General features: G+C 31.7%; 2 protein-coding genes across 2 annotated transcripts; one reads left to right on the top strand and one right to left on the bottom strand.

Moving 5' to 3' along the window:
* Window positions 1–1,199: 1,199 nt before the first annotated feature.
* LOC133201445 (E3 ubiquitin-protein ligase XIAP-like) lies at window positions 1,200–3,737 on the bottom strand. The gene is made up of 4 exons (XM_061337248.1): window positions 3,476–3,737; window positions 1,909–2,975; window positions 1,639–1,816; window positions 1,200–1,417 (listed from the first exon to the last, which is right to left on the bottom strand). The coding sequence occupies exons 1-4, from the start codon at window positions 3,735–3,737 to the stop codon at window positions 1,200–1,202; spliced, it is 1,725 nt and encodes a 574-aa protein (XP_061193232.1).
* A 19,070-nt stretch (window positions 3,738–22,807) lies between these two features.
* LOC133201444 (protein GVQW3-like) lies at window positions 22,808–23,446 on the top strand. The gene has a single exon (XM_061337247.1). The coding sequence runs from the start codon at window positions 22,808–22,810 to the stop codon at window positions 23,444–23,446; it is 639 nt and encodes a 212-aa protein (XP_061193231.1).
* Window positions 23,447–26,572: the final 3,126 nt, after the last annotated feature.

Here is a 26,572-nt window from a genome sequence, read left to right as displayed (position 1 = left end):
CGTCATCTGGAAACAATATACGAGCCCCCCTCCCAATAAAATGAATGAACACCAAATAGAATAAAATAATTGAAAGAAGAAAATTAGACACTGTTGGCAAGAATTAAGTTTGAAAATTATGAAGATTACTTTATCACAAATTTTATTTGTGGATGCAGATGTTAAAAAAAATCACAAATAGTACACATGCGTAAGGATTGTTTTTGGTGTACAATAGATTTGAGTTTACTTTTAAATTGCACTATCTTCGGATGACATTTATTTTTATTTAAGAAATTTAAAGTACAAAAATTTTTAATAATTCTTCGCCACGTAGTGGAAGAAATATCAAAATCATAGTTCGAATTTTCTCTAAATTCCTTATTCGTAAATGAACATCATGGGCACCAGTGTCAGCCAGGGAAATTAATAATTTCTAGATGGTTAATGTACTCAAGAGAAATGGAACTTTTTTTCAATATTTACACGTACAGTGTACCTAGTAATCATTTATTTCTTTAAATCACGCACTAAAATATTTCTTAAGAGAAATTCTTCTATGTAGCAAAATGTTCGGGAGGTTGACATTTGATTTAATTTCTTGGCACAAATAATATCAATGATCATTCATTACGAAAAAGCATAGAAAAATAAAATGAAATGTTATCTAACGTATTTTAACAAACATAATTGTTGTTAATGATATCATGCTTTAAATTAAAAAATCTCACGGGAAAATTATTAAACCAGCCATGTTTTCACTGTCCCTTTTACAAACTGTCGACATATCGGACACTTCCTCATGGCCGGAGAAATCTGGACAACAACAAAGATGACCACAAGGTAACATGGCGATAGAAGCCTCGTTCTCAAGACAGATTTTACAAAGCCGTAGATCCTTTAGTTTTCTGTTTTCTTCAATGAGTGACCTTGTCTCTAAATTGTAAAAAAAAAAATACAATAAAATTTTCAAGAAATTGTATGGGTACTCAAAAATAAAGATTTAAATGAAGGGATTAAAGTCTTTCACATTTTGTCTCCATTACATGATTACAGTCAATGATCAGTACCTTCAACTGTCATGGACGCCAAAGACTGGCTAACACTGTTCAGATCTCTTTGTTTTTGCGTATAAAAATCTACAAAGCATATTATAATTCTCTATATAAGATTCATGTTTACAATGAACCAATTTCTCAACCATGATTACAATTGAACAGTTATACTTTTATATACTCACCAATTTCTTCATTCAAATATTCAGAGTCCATATCTTTGCAAGTGTCTGTTTTAAGTTGTTTTGACTTCCCTGCGTTTGTTATTTTTTCTTCCACGCCTCCTAGGCCCGATGCAGACGACGGTAAGTTGTCTTCTCCAGTTGTCTCTTCTTCAGCTAAAACTATTTCTAGTAATTCTTCAGCCTTTATGTCTATCGATTCTGAAATTTTAATTTCATAAACCTAAAAATAATGCTGATTATGAGAGAAACTAGAATTGTACACCTTTTAAATCGCATTGTTATTTGTCTGTATCTTATTGTGTTCTCATTGACTTTAAAGAGGGTTATTTTCCCCGAGTTCAAAGAGAATGACAGGAGTATAATATAACGGGGTCAAAAAATTCTCTTTGTACTATAAACAGTATCAATATTGTGTCTACCTTTCGTTTCTTTCAAGAGATCAAACGCTTTTTGAATAGTCGGAGATGAGTAGCCCATTTCAAGCAGACTTTGAAAACCTGGATGTGTTGTAACGCATTGTACAGAACTCTGGGATTGTATTGTTATTTTATCATTTGCTAGGACGCCGATTTGACCATTCATTCCTCCTAATGCCTCCTTGAAATTACAAATTTTAAAGAAACATGCAAAATTAATTTCACAACAACAATGCATTAGATAAAAAGACAGCATTTCCGAGAAATACGTACTTCTTCTTGGTGTTCAATTTGCACTAACGCAACAAACTCGTCCCCTTTGTTCTGTCTCAGGAAAGCACACTTCGGAAACCATCTGGCATGTTCTGTCCAAGGATCGTCGCCAGGTTCCCAGTTTCGTAATCCTCCCCCACAGAAGAAACATCGCGTGTAATCTCCATATCCCGCATAAAGAAATCCTGCAATGGCCAAGTCTCTAGGAGTCTGTGTGATACTTGAGGGCCAGTCTGTGAAGGAACTAATTCTCACTGCTAATGCTGCGTAAGAAGGATACTTAGGATGGTCAAAGTTAATACCTAGCGGATCTAGGTCTCGAATGAATGCATTAATCTTTTCTTGTTGAGCTATAGTTTTTGTGAGCTGATCAAATGGGGGTCTATTGAAAGAATGATTTTGTATACAATCTCTTACGTTTCTAGATATATCTTCATTATTGACTAAAACTTGGGATGCAATATTTGATCCATTTGTAAACGGTCCAGTTATTCCTTGCTGACCTTCATTTTGGATAACACAATTTTCGTCAATGCCATTTGCTTCATTCCTTCCAATTTGAATATTGCTCGTAGAATTTGAATTAAGAAGCAGACAGTTTGGAGAGGCAGCTCTATGAATAGTTTCAACATCATCCTCTTTTTTCCAATCATTTTTTCTAAATCCACAAGCGAAACATATAACAGTGTCTTCTTCCCTTGAATAATAAAACCCCTGCCGAGCAAGTTTCACCGTTGATACTGAGCTGGAGGATGGGAAATTGTGAAATGAACTCAGTCTTACAAGTTCTAAATTCAATGAATGGCAGTAGGTTTCTTGGTCGTTCTTTCTCTGATTTTCATTTATTTCTCTTTCTACAAATTCGTCAAGATTTTTAGAAGCCCCATACACTGGGAAAAGCTGAATGAATTCATTTCTTATTTGAGGTAAGCCAAACAGAATAAACTTTAGGTCTTCCTTAATTTCTGAATATCTGCTTTTTCTGTCAAAACCAAAACGAATTTTATTGTGGAAATGCCTTGAACAACTCTGATGTTCAAATTTCTTAATAGTTTCTTTGATTTTATCTATAATGTTGGAATATCTTATTGTATTTGGATTAGTTTTAAGATATTTTCTGTAAATCTCATTGACTGTTCTATTACACTTCCTAGAAAAATATGAAGGTATATGTCTTTCTTGAAAATCTTTTTCTATACGACATTTCTCCAAATTTAAGTGTGAATGTTTTTCTGGGATCTTTTGGTTTTTTTCTTTTTCCTAGCACATAAATCAAATTTTGAAGGACAAAACGCTTTGTATTTCTTTCTCTGATCCTTTTGAAACTCTCCTTTACTTTTCCTGTGTAAAGTAGTTGGTGGATCTCTTTTAAAGTCACTCTCAATCTTACTTACAATTGCTTCGATGCTCTCTACATGTTTACATAGAAGAGAACTGTGGTATACATATGATTGATGCGGCTTATCCTCTTTTCTCCCTGAAAACTTTGGATAAATATTTCTCTTACAAGAAACAAATCGTTTCCTTTTTGATTCGTGTAATACTATGCTACATCTGCATTGTTTACATTCCAGTTTGCTGCAGTACACTAAGGGAAGATTAGTTACATTAGAATCCTTTTCATGATTCACATCTTCATTAACATTGGATGAAATATCAACTTTCCTGATATCTTTCAGACATTTTTTGCCTTTGCCAACACATCTATTGTCACTGATTGGGTCACTGTGACATTCATGATTTTTGCTGATGTCTTCACCTGATACCAACTCGACCTTCAGCTGAGGCCTTCTTCCTGACCTTGACCCTATCTCTTCCTCGTAACTCATCTATTTCTGCGTGATTGTGCCTTTCTTTGATCTTGTAGATGATTGTCTGAATATGTAAAGTATATATGTATGTAAAGAAGAATTAATGAACAAAATAGCAAATTTTTATCATTCAATGATAAGCACGGCCTAATATACCTTGGTATTTATTCTGCAAAGTTCATGAAAGAATGACATGGTTCTCTATCTAAAAAATAATCATATTTTCTCTGCAGAAAACATTCATCTTTGCCTGCAAAAGACAATGTCAGAGAATTAATACAACGGTTATATGGAGGATAGTCAATATGTTTTGTTGGATATGGAATTTATTTCACGAGTGGGACATGATTTTTGATATTTTCACGGGTGCAAAAACAAAACATTGAATTATCTGGGGTTTTTTTTTTACATTTTCCCTTTACCTCTGTCTTTTCTTAGTGCCATAGACTGTAGCGTCATAGTTGAACAGTTGAGATGTCATAGCTTAGCAGGTTTGAGATTGAAAACATTGTAACGTGGATTTTAGCAACATATTTGGGAAGAAATTGACAGTTTTTGTTTCTATCAAGATGGTTTAGTTACTATCTCTATCTTATTACAGGCCAGAAATTATTTTTGCTTACTTTGATATCCATTCACACTGTGAGAGAATATCACTTTTATTCAATAAATAATTCACAGTTTTTTACCTTGGAAATGTAATAAATGGTTACATTTCCTTTTCTTTCTTGTAAGGACAAATTCCACGCCTCAAACTATATATTTACAAATTTTTGATAATTGTCTGTTTTCTTTCATCAAATCAAGAAGTAGAGGTTTTTGTTTAGAATCTCGGATGTTACATTAAAAAAAAACGGTTAATTAGAAAAAAAAAGCCACGATAGATAGTTTATTAAATCATACATATTTAAATAATTTGTTTGTTTTCTAACAGCTAATTTTAGAAAAAATGTAGTGCTGTTAAGAGTACTATGAAGAAATCAACGGAATATAGAAGTGCATAAGTAGATTCAGTATCTTTAAACAGAATTTAGTTTTGTAAGCGCGATTATATCATTACCATATTAAAGTTTAGATAGACCAGCGTCATTAAAAAAATTGCTCAAATATGTAACGTAAGTCATGCACAAATTTTACTTACATCACTGCATACCCTCCAATTCTAACAAACACTTACACTGTTTCACAGTAATACGTGTCACTTAACTAAGATCAGTTGACAACGTGGGAATCAAATTAATCATCAAGATCTCAACTGTAGCTTTATTTATCAAATCAAAGGTTAACTAGCTTTATTAACACTCATTATATGTAATATTTACAGAAACAAGAAGTATGGAAGTCTGCAGAGCAATAAGTGAAAGAGGTATTATCTTATGATAGAGTGTTGAATTATTTTAAGTACGTAGAAATCATCGAAAATGTAACATATGCTTTGAATAATTTGTATTAAACACCATACAATTCTTACTCAGGGACTAAAGCGTACACTGTGAGAGAATATTGATTTTTTTTCAGTCAACACAGACACATATTGCAAGTTATTTAATTTAACGAAAGTTATTTCTTCCAGCAAAAAGCTCTCCGAACAAGAGTTTGATGAAATATGTTGAGCTCGATAATAAAATAAAATAAAGGAGAAAAAATTAAGAATACTATAAATGCTTAAAGTAATACTTACTCTATCATTTATCCCATATATTTTATGTGTACTTCTAATAATTTTAAGCATTTTATATGAGGAAAATAAGGAAGTATATTTTCTAACAGGGATAGGTAAGGGAAAAACTCCAAATATCACTACGTCTTTAGAGATTTAAAACAAATTGTAAAACTTATATAGGGATATATAAATATGTTAATTGTAATTGATGACATTGTCTTCTGTGCAGAAAAATTCGTGACAAGGGCAAGGAAATAAAATTTTTGTATGTGAAGGTAAGCTTTAGATACTTTATGAACAGAAGTGAGCAGCTGATAGCACTGCTTATTAATGCAGGTATGCTCTTACTATACATTAAGGCAGTTGCAATTTTCCAGTTACTACTATTTCAAAATGGCTTTTAAAAACTCTGTTTTCCTCTATCCCCCATTGGTAGTGATTTTCAATTCCAATTAAATATTGATTCAGAGAACGGTTTTGGAACAAAGCTATTTTGAGTTCATTAAGACCGTGGGAAAAGGGCGGCATAAATAAGTTTAATAAACATGGATTAGAATACGAATAGGACAGCTCAAAATTATAATCATTTATTTATATGCGGAAAGGTTTTGAAAATATTAAAACCGAAATATCAATATTTTCCATGAAACTCAGATTCTCTGATAAAATATCGGCATGAATTAATCATCAGAGCTGTTTTTTAAAAGGTGTTATTTATACTTTAAAGTCACTATAAAATGTATTTGAACATTTTCAACGACCTATAGCTACATGTAACACGTGGGCAAAAATCTTCATGAAATGGCAGAGAAGTCCAGGTTAAGTTTGTTTTTTACAATACTAGTATTGTATTGATATTTAATTTTGAAATTTATTTTCTGTATTGGGACATAACACTTTTGCTAAAATCTCACACAAGGGTTTAAATATGCAGAAGAGTAGATATTTTGTATGAATGAAAAAGACTGCACCTTTCTTGGTCCAAATGCTCAAATCCCGCTTCTTTATAAGTCCTAGATTTAGAAATCAGAATATTATTCTTATACATGTTGTTAAAACTGGTCTTATTTATTCATGTCAAAATGGAGCTTTGAATTAATTGATTAAAATAATAATGAGAAATGTACTGTTCTAATCTTTAAATTAAGTCTTGGTTACATATGATCATTTTATTCAAACACTATAAAATAATATGTAGATGAAAATTAATTCCATAAAAAAGTACTGATACTTAATAAATATTCCATTCAACCAAATCCTGTTTAACCGTTGATTTATCTTTCACCGACCAGTCTCGATTTTTTTTTTTTAATTGCATGCACTTCCTCATACTTAAATATATACATTTGTGGTATCTCTCTATTATATAAACATGCAGAGAGCAAATATCTTCATACCTGTATGAAGTTTTTCGAAGGTCATAGGTCATTACGTGACCTAATCACACAGCGCAGTAATATCTCTATTAAAAAGACTTACTCCACTAAGCAATATAGCATGTTTTTCATGCATAAATATGTACAAAATACGCAAGTAAAATAATAATCATTTTATTTACAATGTAAACGAGTATTTAATACAGTTCTTGATCGATTTTACATAGAGAAAAGAAAACTACGTGTTATAAGTTTCATGTCTGAGCTGCATAGTCTCAACATTTACCCTTATTTTTCTCGCAGACCTCTGAATGCTATAATTTTTTTTCATTAAACTTTACTCACAATAAATTTGAAAATCTGTTGAAAAATATCAATGTAATGCAATCACGCCACAAACAGCTGACAAACACTGCACTTTGGAAGTTCGGTAGGCACACCTCCATCATCGAGATCGTTGTGACGTTGTCTTAACAATGTAAGCTGTCGCCAGTGTCTCCATGTCAACATCATAAATTAATAAATATGCCTTACTGAAATCGTAGAATTTATGTTTTTGATCAAATTTTGTACTTGATTTCAAGTTATCTGGTCCGGACAAGTGTCTCCATCCATCCCTTTCCGATCGAAATTCTTCCAACTTTTTAGTATCAAACATCGGACGTGTTTCTTGTGTTTTTTTAACATCGAATATGGGTTCTCATGAATACAAAAATTTCCAGACACCAATATGCTCACTATAATTGATCACAAGTAGCCTTTCACAGAATATTCCCTTCAAAACAATCCTTTGCCAGATGAATTTGAAGCGTAACCGCTTTTCAAGCCGATTTACACCTAGCGTAATTTGTCAAATTCTACGACGTACAGTTAGTGCAATATTTATATTCGATTACATTCGATTGTCCGTCTCAAATGTATATATAAGTAATAAATAACAAGTTTAAAAACTTCAATGGGAATTGAAGTGGGTCGGTACGTGATCAAATCTTCTGAGAAGGCCTTCGGCCTTCACAGGATTTGATCACGTGACCGACCCACTTCAATTCCCATTGAAGTTTTTAAACTTGTTATTTATTTCTTAAAGGACTTTTTTCATACGGCCAAATACAAACCATGAATCGTATTTTTAGTTAATACGTGCTATTTTTATACACATTCATGACGTTTATCTGACAAATACATGATATTCGAGAGAGCAAATCACGGACTTGGTACAAAGTACAATCAACTTGGACCCATTCACCGCATAAATGTTGACCAAAGTACGATCTCAACAACCACTCCCGGCAGATTATCTCTATTTTAGTTACACAGAAATAGTCTTTCTATACGTTTTTATCAAAAATTAATGTTTGAAATTTCCCTTAATTTGAGAATTTATTTTACACGATGAAATATGCTGTAAACTAGCCATATCGGAATATTTTCATAATGCAGAACCAAGAATTGATGGTGTCAATAAATTTATAAAGTTTTTATTTTCCAAAAATACGTAGTTTTCATGCTCAAAGTCTCCAAAAATTTGTACATAAAAGTGGGATCTTGAGAGGAAACGAACTTTTTGATCAAATGTTTAATGGGATTTTGTTATCCGACTTGATTCTGATAAAAACTGCAGTCTCATTAAAAAGAGACTTCAATTCAAGTGTTCTCTTTGTTATGCAACCTTTCTAGAAAGACAAACCTAACACAAATTTGTAAATGGTTAACTTTGAGAAAATGAATAACAGAACGCCTTACTACGAATAAAAGAGGCAATCAACGTATCATTTTTGTTTATTTATTTATTTATTTTTATTATTATTATTATTATTATTTTTTTTTTTTGGTCATTTATCTATTTTTTTCGAAATTCTTTCTCCATATACGTTTGCACTTTGATATTCAATTTAAAAAAAATCAATGACATTTTTTTTTTATATTATTGTACTATATTCTTAAATTCCCTTAAAATATTTTAATCTAGCAAATACGGTATAATTGACATCAAGGCTAAATATAATATTTATTGAAACAGGTAAAAATAACAAATACAAAAATGAGACAAAAATTGGACAAAGAAAAAAAAATCCCATTTATTTTGCATATATTGTTTGCATAATATCCTTTAATAGAATTCAATTCCTCTATTTGAAAAAGTGAACATATATGTATGCATGTTACACATACATGTATATCCTCTATGGAATTGAAAGAAATGTACATGTAAGTGATAATTTTTTGATGATTTCTTAATTTTGTTTTAATTTGTTGCGATCATAATCAAACAAATATGATTGTACATTGTAAAGTAATATCCACAAAATGTAGAAATATTTTAAACGTTACACTTTTGGGTATGTAAGCTTCAGCTACGATTGGTAATATCGATTATACATGTATATTTTTTAGCATGATATGTTAAATGTTAAATTTAAAAGACATCGGAATTCAACTTCTAACAAGAAAGCTATCCTTAAAATGGATTGCACCCTTCAGCCACACTGTCTAGTATACATATTCAGAGCGCATGCGTTAAGATGGACAGGCAGGGTTTTTAACTCTAGAGTTTTGTGTGGAAAAAACATTTGTAAAGTGAGTATAATCTGTGTTTTTTGACAAACTGTGTGATATTTGTGGTTCATGAAATAGAAAATGTCAGAAGTATCGGAAAGGGAAAGGCGTAGGCTTTCGTCAGACGGACAAACTGAAAAGCCCCTAACAAAATGCTCAAAATGGCGGGTGGGAAGGAAGAACCGAATGATAAAGATTTTGAAACGAAAATAATTGATCAAATGACTGTTATAGCAGACGCGGTGAGCAGCCTTCAGAAAGGTCAAAAAGAACTAAGGTCGTCGTTTGATAGCAAACTAGATAAATTTCGAAACGAGTTTATGGCAAGCATTGACGACAAATTCAAAGCAATGAAATCAGATTTTGACCTTGAACTTGGGAGACACCAGGGACAGATTGATTCGCTGTCACGGTCTGTTGACACGCTTATTGAAAGAATACAAAGGGTTGAGAATATAGAACGCCCTGAATGCGAACCAGAATTGGTTATTAGTACAAACAAGAAAAATCATGCGAGCACACTCTATGATCCTGAGCTCACGATAATCGCCAATAACGTTACGCAGAATGAAGAGGAAACACCTAAGTGATTCTGTAAAAGTAGTTGCGGCGGCACGACTAAAGAACAGAGTTTTCGGCAAACCCGGTCTAGTCAAAATTAGTTTCCGCTCAGTTGATGAGAAAATAGAAATTCTACGAAGGAAACGGGATTTGCAGAATGTCGAAGCATATAAATCGGTCTTTCTTAGATCCTCAAAATCACACACAGAGAGATTGATAGAGCTTAACGCAAAAACTATTTTGAATCAGATTCCAAACGGCAACCAATTTCGCATAACATCCAATGGAAGAATCGTGAAAAAAACACATAACCTACAACAAAACAATCCACCTGACTTCCCTGATCAAAATCGCGATAACCACCTGTAGGGACTTTCCCTGCCTATTGACAGTCTAATATTAGGTCATTTAAATGTCTGTGGTTGGACTAAAGAAAATGGGGAACTCAGAAATCAAATTATTTGTGCACTAAATTATGATATAATAGCTATTAGTGAAACACATTTAAATGAAGGAAATATTATTGATATCCCAGGTTATAGATGGTTTGGTTATAATAGAAAGGATATACATGTAAATGCACCGAAACCTTCGGGTGGTGTTGGAATATTGATAAAGGAATGGTTAAAAGATCAATTTGAGATAATAGTGATTGACAGAAAATTTGATGGTATCCTTGGAATAAAACTGAAAAACTGTCGTTCTGATTTTGAATTCATTGTGTTTGCATGCTACTTACCACCCGAATATTCTAACAGAGGACGGGGTGCTCAAGGTTTCTATACACATCTTTTAACACAGATTTATCTAAATTGTGAAAGTGATGCTATTTTCGTGATGGGTGACCTAAATTCTAGAATAGGCAATTCGAATGACACACTTCAAGACACTGATCATATTCCGAATCGAAAAGCTATAGACAGCACTGTTAATCAACACGGGCATGAATTAATTGACTTTCTTAATGAAGCAAACTTTTGTGTATTGAATGGTAGATTCCCACATGATAACTTCACATGTATTTCAAGGAAGGGCAAATCTGTAGTAGATTATATATGCGTACCAATAGATGTATTTAGACGAATCAAGAACTTTACGGTATTAACTATACAGAACATTGTGGCGGAATTTGAACTACTGAATTTTGTAGGGGGAAAATCAAAACTTCCTGATCATTACGTCATCATGTGTGAATTTAATGTCTCCGACTGTTGTTTAGTTTCTGATACTCCAAAAATTGAACATTGTCAAAATCGGTTTCAATTTCATAGGATTCCAGATGATTTTATGTCAAGTGAATTGAGAAGGTCTGCTCTGATAGCAACAATTAATCTGATTGAAAACAGTCGTAAAACACAGGAAAGTATTGACGAGATTTATGAACAACTATGTGAAATAATTCATAATGAAATGGAAACCAAGATCCCTAAAGTTAAACCAAGTAGTAATAATAAACGTTTTAAACATAGCAAGCCATACTGGACTGACCAATGAACAGATCTATGGAACGCTACGCGGGAAACAGAAAATAAATTCATACGATATAAGGGGGAAAGAAAAGTCAAATCTGCACTTAGACGGGAATATATCAAAGCACGAGATACATTTGATAAATCTCTTAGACGCGCTGAACGCACCTACAAGAAATCATTTGCTAATGTTATTGAAGATATGAGCTCAACAAACCCTAATGAATTCTGGAATAAAATTCGAAATCTTGGCCCTAGAAATAAACACACCATACCAATGGAGGTTTTGGATGATGAAGGAAGTGTTATGTCTAACGAACGGGAAATCTTGGAACGATGGAGAGTTGATTTTGAAAATCTGTACAACGGGTGTGGAAGTACAGAATTTGATAACGACCACTACAATCAATCAAAATCAGATAAATATATCAGAGAAAGTCGGATGGAAGAAGAATTTTATCAGTGTAATGAAGAAATTAATTAGGATGTATCTTTTCAGGAAATATCTGATATAGTGATGCGTGCAAAATCTAATTCCGCTTGTGGGTTCGACGAAATTCCTTACAGTGTTTTGAAATATCCAGTTGTTATTAACACAATATGTCGTCTTTTCCAACATATTTTTGATACAAGCACGAACTCATCGGTGTGGAGGAAAGCAATAATCTGTCCTATTCTTAAGGATCCTTCTTCAGACAAACGTCCTCCTATGAATTATCGCGGAGTGAGCTTATTGTCATATATTAGTAAACTGTACAGTTCCTTTATGAATAAAAGAATTATGAGTTATTTAGAGAATAACGATATTCTAGCAGATGAACAAAATGGATTTAGAAAGGATAGATCGTGTGAAGATCATTTATTTACACTGAATAGTTTAGTCCAAAACAATAAAAATCTCTATGTTGCATTTATTGACCTTCAAAAATGTTTTGATTTTGTCGATAGAGATATGATGCTCTACAAACTTTTGTTACATAATATAGATGGTAAAATTTACAATTCGATAAAAAATGTTTACCAAAGTTCAGAATCTTGTGTAAGAGTTAATAATAAGATCACAAATTGGTTTAGGTTCAAAACTGGTGTTAAACAAGGAGATAATTTATCACCTACCTTATTTTCAATTTTCATTAATGATCTGGTACCAGGGTTGGCCGGGAAATACCAGTAGTGGGAATTACCAGTGGTAAATACCGGTATTTCCCGTCCCGGTAAATACTACAAATTTTCTCTAACTGGGAAATACTGGGAAATACAAAGTTGAAGTTTTCTATTTCTTTAATTCATTCAAACTTTTACAAAATTCAGAAATAAAACAAACATGAAAACAGAAGATGAATAATAATTAATATGTCTGAAACTGCAATTTAACATACTCAGAGTGTATCACTACTCCAGGTCCCCTACCCATAACCATTCTGTAGCAATACATGTATCCCTGGCTGGATATTAAAAACAAAACTGAAGTTTTCCAATTTAAGTTCCTATTCAGTTTGTAAAATTATCAAATTTATTAATTATAAATCCAAGAACAAAACAAATTTGTTTTAATCCTTCTATAAACACTATAGTAATTACAGTCAATTCATGTTGTTTTAACAAATTGCTCTGGACAGTTTTGTGCTCCTGTTTTGAGAGATAATTATCTTGAGTAGAACTGAAAGGCCTCTTCTTAGGTTTGATATTTACGCCATGCTCTACATTTAATCATGTTAACAATTTTCTTAGATCCTTGTTTAGTTAAATAAAAAACCCAAATGGGATCTTTGGGTTCATTTCATGGATCCATCCGACTCAAGCATGAAACAAATGACACTCATGTCTGATATATGAGTATACTGTGTTATGATTATATAAAATGAATTACTTGGAAACCAGAAATTTTTAAATCAGGGACAGTGATACCAGGTAGATATCTTAGCCAATAAGGTGTACTACATGTCAATATTAAAGAAATATGTAGCTATTTCTTATTTCCAAGTATTTCCCGGGAAATACCAGTAATTCCCGGTAATTACCAGTATTTCCCACCGTCCTGGGAAATATGAGTATTTCCCGGATTTTTGCCAACCCTGTCTGGTACAGGATATTAATAATCTTAATTTGGGCATAGAACTAGTAGATCGAAAATTGTCTATCTTATTATACGCAGATGACATTGCTCTAATAGCCAAGTCACCAGAAGATTTACAAAGTATGACGTTGGAGAGTTCTTATAAACACCAATAAATCTAAGTGCGTACATTTTAATAAAACAAGGTCAAGAGCAACCAATTTTGAATTCACTATTGGACTTAATAAGTTAGAAACAGTTGAGAATTATAAGTATTTAGGTATTAATAACGTTTACGCACACTGGTAATTTCATGAAAAATGCAGAAAATCTTACTAAAGCAGGGGGACGTGCTCTCGGGAAAATTATATCTTCCATTCATAGTAATAAAGATTTCAGGTTTAATGCTTATTAAAAACTATTTTACTCTTGTGTAATACCTGTTTTGGATTATGCATCCAGTGTCTGGGGTTTCAAAAAATTCCAACCAATAGATAATATTCAAAATAGAGCGATTCGGTATTTTATTGGGGTACACCGCTTTGCTCCCACACTGGGGGTTTATGGAGACACTGGATGGATTCCCAGTCAGTATAGACGTTGGATAAATGTAATCAGATATTGGAATAGAGTTTTATCCTTTAGCAATGATCGAATTACAAGAATTGTTTTTGAAGTTGATTACAATAAGTGTAGGAATAACTGGTGCAGTGATTTGAAAGAAATATTACACCAACTAGAGCTGGATTATTATTTTGAGTCAAAGCTTATGGTAAATATAAATATGGTTCAATCAAAAATACACAATTATTATTCAAACCTTTGGAGCAATGAGATTTTAAGCATTCCTAAATTGCGGACTTACGTTTATTTTTAAACAACTTTTGGAAGGGAAAATTATGTAGTACTTGATATGCCTAAATATTTACGTTCAATTTTAGCACAATTTAGATGTGGCATTTTACCACTACGAATAGAAACCGGTAGATATCATGGGGAACCTGTTGAAGAACGAATTTGCACCTTTTGTTCTAAAAATAATGTAGAAGACGAAATTCATTTTTATTGCATTGTCCTTTGTACTCTGAATATCGTTCAAAACTTTTTGAAAACACTGGTCTTAATCAAATGGCATGGTCAGATGTGGATTTACTAAGATACTCATTTCAAATTATCCTCGACAGGTTGCAAAGTATTTATATTCTTCATTTATGCGGAGACAGTCCGTTATCTTCAGAAAATAAGAATGTATTTCAGTGTCATATTTATCTACTAATAACAGACACTACCAATCTTAGCATACAAAATACATATATATGTATATATATCACAATTATGTTTATTTACTTTTTTGTTTATCTCTTAACGTTGTGCTCTTTATTTTCTTTATATATTGTATTTCAATGTTGTGTTTAAAGTGGCTTATAGGCCCGATGGGCCGGGTGTTAATTGTTATTTTATACAGTTTGTAAACAAAGGATTTAATTATGTACACATGTCACTGTAAATAAATAAATTACTTACTTACTTACTTACTATTCAAGGTAGCAGTCATTGCTTTACCATCGACTAAATGAAAATTCAAAATAAGAGATGTGTTATACATAGTTTATTAAAATATTTTCATTTAACTGTAGCATACTGTTCTGAATTCAAAACACCTAAGTTAAAAACAAAAATGTGCACTTTAGGAATATGTTGATACATGTTTTCACCAAAATATTGGATCTATTTCTATTTATTTATTTTTATTTTTCATGAGTTGAAATGATTGATATTTAAGCAACATTTAAAACTATGTTTCAGTATTCGTGTCCTAAATTGTGGCTGAATATTTACATTTAGTAAGTGTTATATATACATGTTCATGTTTATACTATATGCTCCACGGACTATTCTGTGCAATTTTAGTTTCCTCGAAACAATAAAAAATCGATAAAAAAAAAATCCCAACTAATTAAAGTGGGAAAAATCTGATCATAAAAGTTACTTATTACATTGTATGTAACATTCCGTGATATCAAAAGTAAATTTACTGTGATTGCACAAATGACATGTTTTGATTTATATACGTTTGAGATATATTTATATACACATATGCTTTTTTTCAACTGCAAAGAAACCTTGAATTTTTCCACATACGTGTCTTTCCTTTGGCCAAAATTGATTACGGACGAATTCCTCAAAGTCAAATGACGTGTAGCACGTTTGGGGAATACCTGCATTTACATCTGTTACGTTGTATAACTATTTTCGGAACAAATCTGATGTTCATTAAATTCTTAAACAATTTTTTTAAATTTTTACCTTGATCGATATAAGTACATGTACTATAATTTGTTTTGTTTTGTCCGATATAATTGACGACTTTAAATCAAGAATGTGATCGGATAAAATTATTTCAACCTGTCAATTTTTGTCAATTTCAAAAGACATTGATGCTTTTTTTAAGGTAAATCAAAACTGAAATATAAAATGCAAGCTTCAACTACGTTATATACCTCATGTACCTTTATATGGAAAAAAAGTATATGTATCTCAGTTTTCGGTACTAACGGGACTTAATCTATCTGAAATTTTGTATGAATGAAATTTGCAAATAATGAACAGTATCAAGCTCAAAATTTCATTGAAACAATACAAATCGGGAGCAGAGCAAACACAGACCTCTAAAAACAACAGATGTGGGATTGGGTGCCATGGAGGAGTAAGCAATATACAGAACTGTAATCGATTGATTGATTGTATGCTGTTTTACGTCCCTTCGAGAATTTTTCACCCCTATAGAGACGTCACCATATATACCGGTGAGGGACTTCAAATTTAGACGGTGAACTATAATTGAAATATATATTCAATACATGAAATTGTCTTGAACAAAACATATAATAACATTTTATTAAATATCGTGACTTTCGGTATCTTTTAGTCAAATCACTTTAACAAAAGACGGGAATAAGTCAAGATTTAAAATGGCTTTCCTGTAACCTTTTGGTAAGAAACAATAACATGGGCAGGCAATCTACGGATTAAGTAAACCACAAAATTGTCAACAAATCATCAGGAGAGAGAAAAACGATTACACTACCTCACTGTATACAACAAAGCTCTTATAACAACTAAAAAGTATTGCATTCAAAGGTCCTATTTACCGTCAATCGAAGCCTTTAGTCTTGTCATACCTTAATATCAACTTTTACAATATTTTCTACTTTTGGATTCAATAAATGAAATTTAAACTGTTTAAAAAATCTAAAAGTAACGAACAGTAATTATGTTCCAACATTCTATAAAACAATATAAAAAAAATTAAAAGCTAAGCAAAGATGGAACTCTGAAAACATAAGAGAAGGGATCGGGGGCTAACTTAAGATCTATGAAACATAATTAAAGGATTGTATTCATTTTACAACTTAGGGTGCATGGGTACCAACAACCCTCTTATATCAGTTACTCTGCACCAGGGTCCCGTTTTACAAAAGAACTTACGACTAAGACCAAAATTTAATTCTGCTTATTACTTTCTATTTAGCATTAATTTGTAAACGGTTTTATTTTTTTTTAAAGAAGAATTTAGAAAGATATTTCTATTTTATCCGTTTCAAACAAATTAATTAATTTTGCAAAATTTTACAGTCTAATTAAGTTTTTGGTCTTAGTCGTAAGTTCTTTTGTAAAACAAGCCCCAGAAATATATGATTATATGGCGGATTTTCCAGTTGCTGCTGATCAACTTTGTAAGATCTTGCATGTTTTAACCTAAATGCCCCTATACGTCATCCATATCATTCAAATCGGTTATATATAAGGTATTCTTTTCATAAAATGTTGTAAAGTTCAGCGATGTCAAATTCCAAAGTTATGAAACTACAAAAAATATATCCTGATAGTAATAATCATTCAATATATAATACGTCGTCAATTGAGACATCCAGAGTGAGGACTGTGATACTCAAATGCAGTTGTTATGTAAGATCGTCAGAACTGAATGCGTCATGTGACATCACATCCCTTTAAAACCATTCATTTTTTTAACAAAATAAATGTATAAGTAAATATTTCATGAAATGCTGTAAGATTTTGATTATGCAATATGTGAGAAATCCACCAAACCCACCAGAAAGGCTACCATTTGTTCCCATTTCGAACAAAATAATCAGAGAAGGGAATATCCCTGCTAGATCGCTCTCCCCGTACATTCAGAAACCTGGCATAGGACGACTTTGATGTGCTATGTTTGTCTTCTTAGAGAAAAAAGCAATTCATACATTGAAGTGCAAAACATAAAAAGATTAATAATCTGTAATGTAGGGAAGATTCCTTTAAAACGATTGAAAATTTATGTTGATTGCTTTTCCAATTTTAATTCCTTGAGTTCTATACTGTCGTGTCTAGGGTATCCCAGGAGACGCAAAATCATTTTTAAAAAATCTGATTTTTATTCCTGTATTTTCTTAATCATAGTTATTGATGGTTTAAGTTAATTACCATGTAACACGACATATGCGGATTTTGTCTTAAGAAAATTATTTTCGTGAAGGAATAAATATTTCAAGTTTTTCTTGACTAGTTCCAAAAAATAGCTGTAGTTTTTTTTTTCTGGTGATGACAATTAACCCTTGTATATCAGTTACACTACATCGGAAACGTATGAGATTGTTCTATTTATGGAACCTGGCCCCACCTCTGATGTTTTAGAGGACCGTGTTTGCTATGCTCCAAAATTTGTTTTGTTTAATGAACTTTTAAGCTTGAATACTGTTCGTTATTACCATATATTTCATTCTACGTTAACTTATCAGTGTAAGATATTTAACTTTCCAGAAGTCAGTCAAACAAATGAGGTATACCTTGTGTTTCTTCTGCTTTCGATCACTCAAATTTTCAGTAAGATTCTGACTCTAGACACCCTGGTTAATCCATCTTCATTGTAGACTGGCCTTGCCTAGACTGGCAGAAGTAGTTTATCTTTATTGGACAATTATTGTACTCGTATATCAGAAATGTTTTTAACTGTTATATATATATATATATATATATATATATATATATATATATATATATATATATATATATATATATATATATATATATATATATATATATAGGACCTTTTGGCAAGGTTACAAATGTACTTTTAAAAATCTTTTCCTGGAAAGATATTGAGACAGACCGAGAATATGCAACGTTAAACATAAGTTTAACCAGTATTTTCACAAAACTTTAAATTACATAAACAATACAAATATATCTCATATTTTGAATTCCGAATATTTTAGTGTGTTTTGCAATAAAAAAAAAAAATAAAGTATTGCAACCTCTGAACTTTTTTAACATTCATAAAAAATTCCAACTTCGGGTAAATTTTATTGTTATGTAACATGCATTCAAAGGGTGTGCAAAAAAGATTAAAAACTAATAAAAACTTACTTAAACGACGTAGACAATCCTAGTAATATGCAAAAAAGAAAACCAGTACATGTATGTAAGCATAGGTAATGTACTGTTTGACGAAGATATAGATTAACATTAAAGCAAATTCCTTCCTCGCGACATAAAGTGTGATGATCTAAAGTACATTAATTCTCGTCTTAATCATATAGTGCGGTTATGAATTTGATCGAGATATTTCGTTTTATTAACATATTTATACAAAATCTATATATTTCTAAGCAAATTTATTATTTATAAATTATCTATTATTTTATATTATATTTAATAACATTTCATTGATATAAGCAAGAGGAGTATGAAATAGTAAAAACGGAATATCTATACACCTGCAATGAAAGACTTTATAGAACGTTTTGAATAATTCAAGCATTTTTTTACATTTATATCTAATTAAGCGCCACAAATTCTCAATAAGATAGCTTTTAGAACAAAATCCTCTCTGAAAAAGAAAATGTTCATATTGCGGTAAATGATACCGCTTTCTTTCAAATGAATGTTTTTATAACATTTTTTCAAATGTTTTTAAAGGCGTAATTTACCTGTTTGAAGATAGGGGCTGGGGGTTATAAGTGGTTTAAAGTTTCTCTGTAATTCCAATTCTTCCGCTCCCTAAGCTTTAATTCTTAGTTTGGACTTTATCTGATCCGTGGCCAAAAAAGAAATTCCTGAGGTTTACCACTAACCTTCCCAGTATTCAATATCTCGATCGATCCGAATTCCGGAGAGAATACCAAACATACTCAGATAATCCGAATGACCAACTTATGTATACAAAAATTACATCATTTCCACCGTCGGTTGGGTTTTCTAAAATTATTAGGGTAACCTTCACCGAATTATATTTGACATTTTTTGATTGGACAATATTAATGAAATTTACAAGTGAAAATAATCACCAAAAAAATCTAGTTTAAAATTCCAATGAGGCTACTGCTGGCATGACAGCAGAAGAAAAATTAAAAATGTTAATTTCACGGGGTTTTTTTCAGTAACAGCCCAGCCAATTTTTTGAAACATGAAAGGATTATTTCTTGCATAAGTCAAGCGTATTTTGAAAAAAATGAAAAACTTTTCATTTATTGTTACATTACCACGGTAGGAAAAAAATGGAAAATACTTTTTATATTACCTTTTTTTAGAGACACTGGTATGTGAAACTTCATGTAAATAATATTTGGGGGCTTAACATTACTTAAATGGCTGTCGGTGTCATGGAAACAAAAAATTCAGTAAATTTCTAAAAATTCGATTTTGTGCAAAATTTTAAAAATCGTAGTTGTTTCCTCTGCATTATACTCTAATGTTGCATCTTCTTAATGAGTTCGGGTGACATATTCTATTGCTTTCTGTAGAAAAGTTCCTAATTCTGGTTTATTTTCATCCTTTTTACTCTTATGATAATAAAAATGAAGTTAACAAAGGGAAACTTAGTAAAGTTCTAACCCTTCTTTAGGCATTATTTTTAACATATCGCCATTGTTTAACTTGTGGAAGAAACAATAGTATAATTTGAAGGTAAACATGCAAATAGATAGTGATATTTCGTTGATATATAACAATGCTAAAGTGTTTAAAGTTGTGGAGTGTATCATTTAATGAAAAAATTAAAACATGACGAGATGGGGAAAAATGACGCACAACGTCAGAGTACAATAAAATACTGTTTGTAAAGAGAGGGATTAAAATACATATTATATTTCTAGTCTTGAATTCAACACCTAAGTAGTTGTCTGTATGAATATAATGTCGATATGAGAGACACAACTGATCATACAAACGTGAAAAATGAACGAAACTTACATTTAAAAATCAATATTGGAAAACAGATTTAATCAAAAACAAAAAAGTACAAACAGCATGCAGATACTTACCGCTCAAACCCTTTTAATTGTTGTTTTAATTGTTTCAGTGAGGTATCCATAAACCATATTAACCACAAATGGTTGTAGTCATGGTGGTATTCCAATGAATATATGTTGAAGTAATGAATACTTCAATTAAAAACCAATAAAATGTTCATCTGTATTTCTTATTACATTTTTAAATTCATACACGAAGTGACTTTGAAAGTCTTGTTGTTTTACGCATTGTCATTTGCTTCTGTGGAGAGATGTAATTAAAATATAGTCGTTTACCTACATGTAGATAGGTATGTTAATATTATGTTAGAATAATAAGGACATTAATATTGACATGGTTTATTAATTGCATGTATTTGACTTCACGGTAAAGTACAAGAATTCACTGAATTATTTTATTGATTAATTGATTGTAGATTTATGTCCGTTGCAAGATTATTTTACTGATGTGAGATGTCACCGAATGGCGATGAAGGGCCTTAAATTTAGACCCTTTGCATCATAAAAACCTAGGTTTTTATAGCAACATTCGCGATTCATCGGCAAGTTTATCTTCGTGCTGAGCGCTTGGCGAAGGAACACTTGCTTCCTATTTTTAATAGATTAAGGTTTGTCGAGGCCGGTACTCGAGCCCACGACCTCCCTACTACGAAGCGAGAGAGAATTCTACCGACTAAATTAATTGATATTTATTCAATAGTTCTAACAGATATCAAAAGGTGAAGATAACGACGAATGATCTAATCTCATAAATCCAGAGAATACGGATCGTGAACTGGGCAAAAGCACAGACTGGAGCCTGGGAGGAGTGAGCATCCCTTTTCGACAGGTTACGCCCACTGTGAGCCCTCAATGTTGATCAGGTAAACAGAGATGTCTGTAGTCAAATTATAGAATAAAAACAATGGCTCAACAATTGTTGTGAAGCATGTCAATCAAATCACGACACAAAGAAAGGTTGAATTTGCAAAAAAGTCATTATAACGACAATAGAATTTGCAAAACGTTGTTATAAAACGACAGACGTGAAAACCCTATAACATCAACTTTTTGATCAGTAGACAAACTCTGATTAAAAAAAAAATATCGTACTTAAAACATGCTCTTTAGTATCGAATCAGTTAGGACACAGATGGGAGACAAAACAACACATACAGGTTATTGCGGAATATACTTCATAAATAGGATAAGCTGGCTTTGGACAAGTGAAGGTAATTTCATCTTTCATATAGTTTGGTTGTTAGTTGACCATAAACCTCTAAAAGCAGTAATATATCCAAGTTAGAAGCAGATGAGGCAGATTTCTGTGGTGTCCTTCATTTCTAATGCGCTAGCGCTGTGATTTATCGGTATTGGCATTTGAATAAAAATAAAAATTTTTAATTGATAAAACGTCGTCATCATATCGAAAAGAACTGGAAACCACAGTAAGAGTTTTTTTTTCCATGTAGAAGTTTTTTTCCTAATAAATACTGCTTAATAAGAATATTAAAACAAATCTCCTAATTAAGGAGCATAATAAGTGTCCGTCTAAATTCAAACAGATTTTTTGGAAGATCTGGTCTCCAATAATTTAATTTATATCGTCAATAAGGAACTCCGGCATTTTTAAATATCAGAGAACTTGTGGGTAGAATCAGATTGATTTTCAGCTCATTTATTACTTTTATTTTTATTATTATTATTATTATTATTATTATTATTATTATTATTATTATTATTATATGTATATACGAGGGTTGTTCGAAAAGTTCGTGGACAAGTTCGGTACTGACAGCTGTATTTGTTTGTTTGAAGAGAAAATTTCCATATATTTATAATACCATATTTCCAGTAAAAATACACCTTTTCAATTGTTTGGTACGTTAAATAAAAATTATATAGCCATTCTAATTTCATTAGTAAGGGGTCGCGGAGCATCCTTGTTTTCTAGGTATTTGAATATTTTAAGTCGACATTGTCATTACAGATTTTGTTTTAATTTTGCGCTCGAAAATTTATGATATTCAATATGACGTCACAATAATATGCAACCGTCATATCTGAGAAGTTTCAGTAATTTTGAGCAAGTGGTTTTCAGCATATCGATTCATAATGAATGGGGACGGATTAGATTCACAGTTGAGAACGGCATCAAAATTGGACGTCACAGAACAACGTGCTGTGATAAAATTTTGTGTGGTAGCAGGAAAGACTCCTTTTGAGACAAAACAATTGCTAGATGAATGTGGGGATAGGTCAAAAGTGTCAAGATCAATGATGTACAAGTGGTATAAACGGTTTAAAGAAGGACGATGTGAAACTGGAGATGACGAAAGGTCAGGACGACCTCTAATTATCGATTCGAACTTGACAGGGTCAGTATTACAAAAACTTGAAAAAGATAGAAGACTAACAGTAAGGGATATAGCGGATATATTTGAAATAAGTACGTCTACGGCACATGAAATAATTACGAAAGCTCTTGGATTTGAAAAGGTGTGTGCTCGTTGGGTTCCAAAATTACTTTCTGCGGACGAAAAAAATCGGCGTGTCCTAGCATCGGAAGAGTTTTTAAGACGATGGAAAAATGAAGGTGAATTATTTCTCAATCGAATAATAACGACAGATGAGACTTGGCTACATCTCTTCGACCCAGAGACTAAACAACAATCTATGATGTGGAAAAGAAAAGGTTCTCCGCCTCCAAAAAAGCAAAGGTTACACGCTCGCATGGCAAACACATGTTTATAATCTTCATGGACATACAGGGCATTATTCTCGCACATGCCGTGCCGAATGGACAACACATCAATGCTGATTATTATTCAAAGGTATCTAGATCTTGTCTTTATGTCTTTTGTGTACCTTTTAATTTTCTGTAATTTAATGTTATATAATTCAACAAAAGAATTTTTTTTGAATTTAAGTGCATTTAAATTATAATACAAAAACAGGATACGCTTTTATTTTAAGGCCTAAAGTTCCCCAATTTCGTTTTTTTAAGGTTATTCGACGTGACTTAGTCCACGCATTAAGGAAGAAACGTCCGAATTTTGCTGATTTATGCTCTGTCATTCTTCACCAGGACAATGCTCCAGCACATAGATCGCAATCTACCATGCTTGAATTAGATTTACTTGGATTTGATCTTTTACAACACCCTCCTTATAGCCCAGACCTCGCCCCCATGGACTTTGCACTCTTTCCATATCTGAAATCAAGACTCAGGGGGCAGAAATTTGATGATTTAGAAGAACTACGATGTGCAGCTAGTTTCATTTTGAAGGATATTAACGAAAGTTGGTGCAGAAATGTCTTTCAAAAGTGGGTTGAAAGACATCAATAGTGTGTAAAACTCAGTGGTGTATACTTTGAAAAGAGTGACAATTGTTTTATAGCAGACTGGAAAGTTTTATTTTATTCCGATTATTCATAAGACATAACGACGTAACGACGTCATAAAAATACGCCACAGTTTGCTCCGCGGCCACTGACAATGTATCATAAAAATTCATATAACTTTAATAAATGTGAGTAAAACTATCTGAAATTTTGCATATTATTTCAAAATATATTGTAATATACAACGTTTTTCGAATTGCAACAAACCTTCGGAGAAAATTGCATCGTCCACGAACTTTTCGAACAACCCTCGTATATATATATATATATATATATATATATATATATATATATATATATATTTTTTTTTTTTTTTTTTTTTTTTTTTTTTTTTTTTTTTTTTGGTTAATGAAAATTTGATACGAATAAACCAAAAATTTATGATTTTTGAAACATTGTAGAAGAAATAAATGCTTTGTCGCTTTTAACATGGCCACCTTGATCAATTTGTTGCCTCTTTCCCACGAGTCATTACGTATATCAAAGATAAAATAGGATTTTTTTTTTACTTCTTCCACGTTGTACTTCTTTCCATTTATAAAATTTCAGTTTCATTTATAAATATATGAAATTAAATACCTCTCTTACGATAATATGTTACCACAGAGATATCTTTGCAAATTCTTTCAATGTAAGGACAAAGAATATCCAACTTTTAATACGTATCTTAATCATAAAGATGTTCAAAATGATTCTTTTTGTTTGTATTGGGTGACTGTTGTTGGAAAAACAATTGCTAAGATATGAAGTTAAAATACATTTGCTTTAAACAAAATAGCGCTTACATATAAAATCTGTGCCATTTGTTTAGAAACGTAGGTTACCAATAAGGTATCAGTGACTTTCAATGCGAAATTCACTTGATTTAAGTTGTTAATTATGGTTTTTTGTTGTTGTTGTTGTTCATCCCGGACCGAAATAGCAAAGATATTGCTGTACTTCTTATTACCCTAGACTTGGTAATATTTTTTTTTCTTATAAGTAACCATAAATGACAAGTGCATTGTCTCATTATTCATTATCCAAACAAAAGGTTTCTAAAATTTTCTAGTTTTTTTTTTTTTTTTGTCCTTTAATTTTATGTATAGTGTTGGAATATCTTCTTGTCATTGGATTAAACCTTAGATATATTCTATCAACCTTATTTGCTATGCTATGGCTCTCTATGGAATAAAATGAATATATAAGCCTTCCTTTAACATTTTTTTGTATGCTGCATGTCTCTAACTTTAACTATGAATTTTTCTCATGGCTCTTTGGGATTTAATTTCATCTAGGAAAAAATATAAATTTGGAAGAGTAAGCCTTTTTGCATTTCTTTTTCTGATCCTTTCCAGACACGTATTTACTGTCCTTGTACAAGACAGTTGGTGCACAATTTTTAAAGTCGCTTTCAATTTTACGTACGCGTACACCTGTATCTACTTTTTACATGTTATTGAAGATAAGTGGTGTGGTAAACATGCTCTAAACATGCATCATTCTTTTTTCTTCTCGAAGATTTAAATAAAAAATAACTCTTACACACAACGCGGCGTTCTCTTTTTGAATCACTTAATACATGTACTTTGCAAACTCTGTATTTTTCACATCCCAGCTCGCTGCAGTATCTTAAGCTGTAATTAGTTCTGTCGTAGCCTCGTTCATGGCCATCATCTTAACTCAGCTTTCCTGATATTTTTCATGTACTCTTTGCCTGCATAATTGTCGACATTGTTTGGGTTCCTATGACACTAATATTTTTAGTGATGTCTTCAACTGACACCAACTTGACTTTTAAGCTGACGCCTTACTTTGACCCTATCTCTTCCTCGTAACTCATCTATTTCTATTTCGTTTGGTCATTTTACTTATTGTTAAATAAAACATTGAAATACGGTATATTTAAAGGCCAGATACATGTATTGTGTGGTTAATGCTTTAAAATGTTTGTGTTGCTTAAGTAGTCCTTATTAAGTCTTTGGGCATGTTTTATTGCATCATTTTACCAGCTTTTCCACCTGAAAACATGTAATATTCAGTTTATGATGGGTTAAACGAAGAAAAGTGCTTCCTTGCAACAACACACTGATTTTCTTATTAAATATGACAGATGATACACTGGGAATGGCTTAGGCTTAGTATTTTTATATAAACGTCTGAGATTTGAATAAAAAAATCAGATAGTACTTTTACTTAATTTAGTATTAGTTTTCTATACCATGCAAGTACAGGCAATTTTTTAAAGCTAATTTATTGCTTTTATAAAAAAAAAAATACAAGGAAGCTTAAATCACCGGTGTGGTCGGGGATTTATAGTATGTTTTCATTACTTCTTGTATTCTTGATTTACTTCTTAGAAATGACACTCATAATATACATGTACGTACTTTCAAGGACCATCCCTTATGAAATTTCGAACATTTATCGTATTGGTCAAAATTTCTTTAATAGGGGAAACTCCTTAATATACATAAGTAAACAATCTAATAAAAG

Source organism: Saccostrea echinata, unplaced genomic scaffold (assembly GCF_033153115.1).
Source record: "Saccostrea echinata isolate AGI-Se365-2 ecotype Australia unplaced genomic scaffold, CSIRO_AGI_Sech_v1 ptg000044l, whole genome shotgun sequence".
Classification (NCBI taxonomy): Eukaryota; Metazoa; Mollusca; class Bivalvia; order Ostreida; family Ostreidae; genus Saccostrea; species Saccostrea echinata.
The sequence above is the reverse complement of the archived record's forward strand: the minus strand, read 5'-3'. Positions and strand labels throughout refer to the sequence as shown.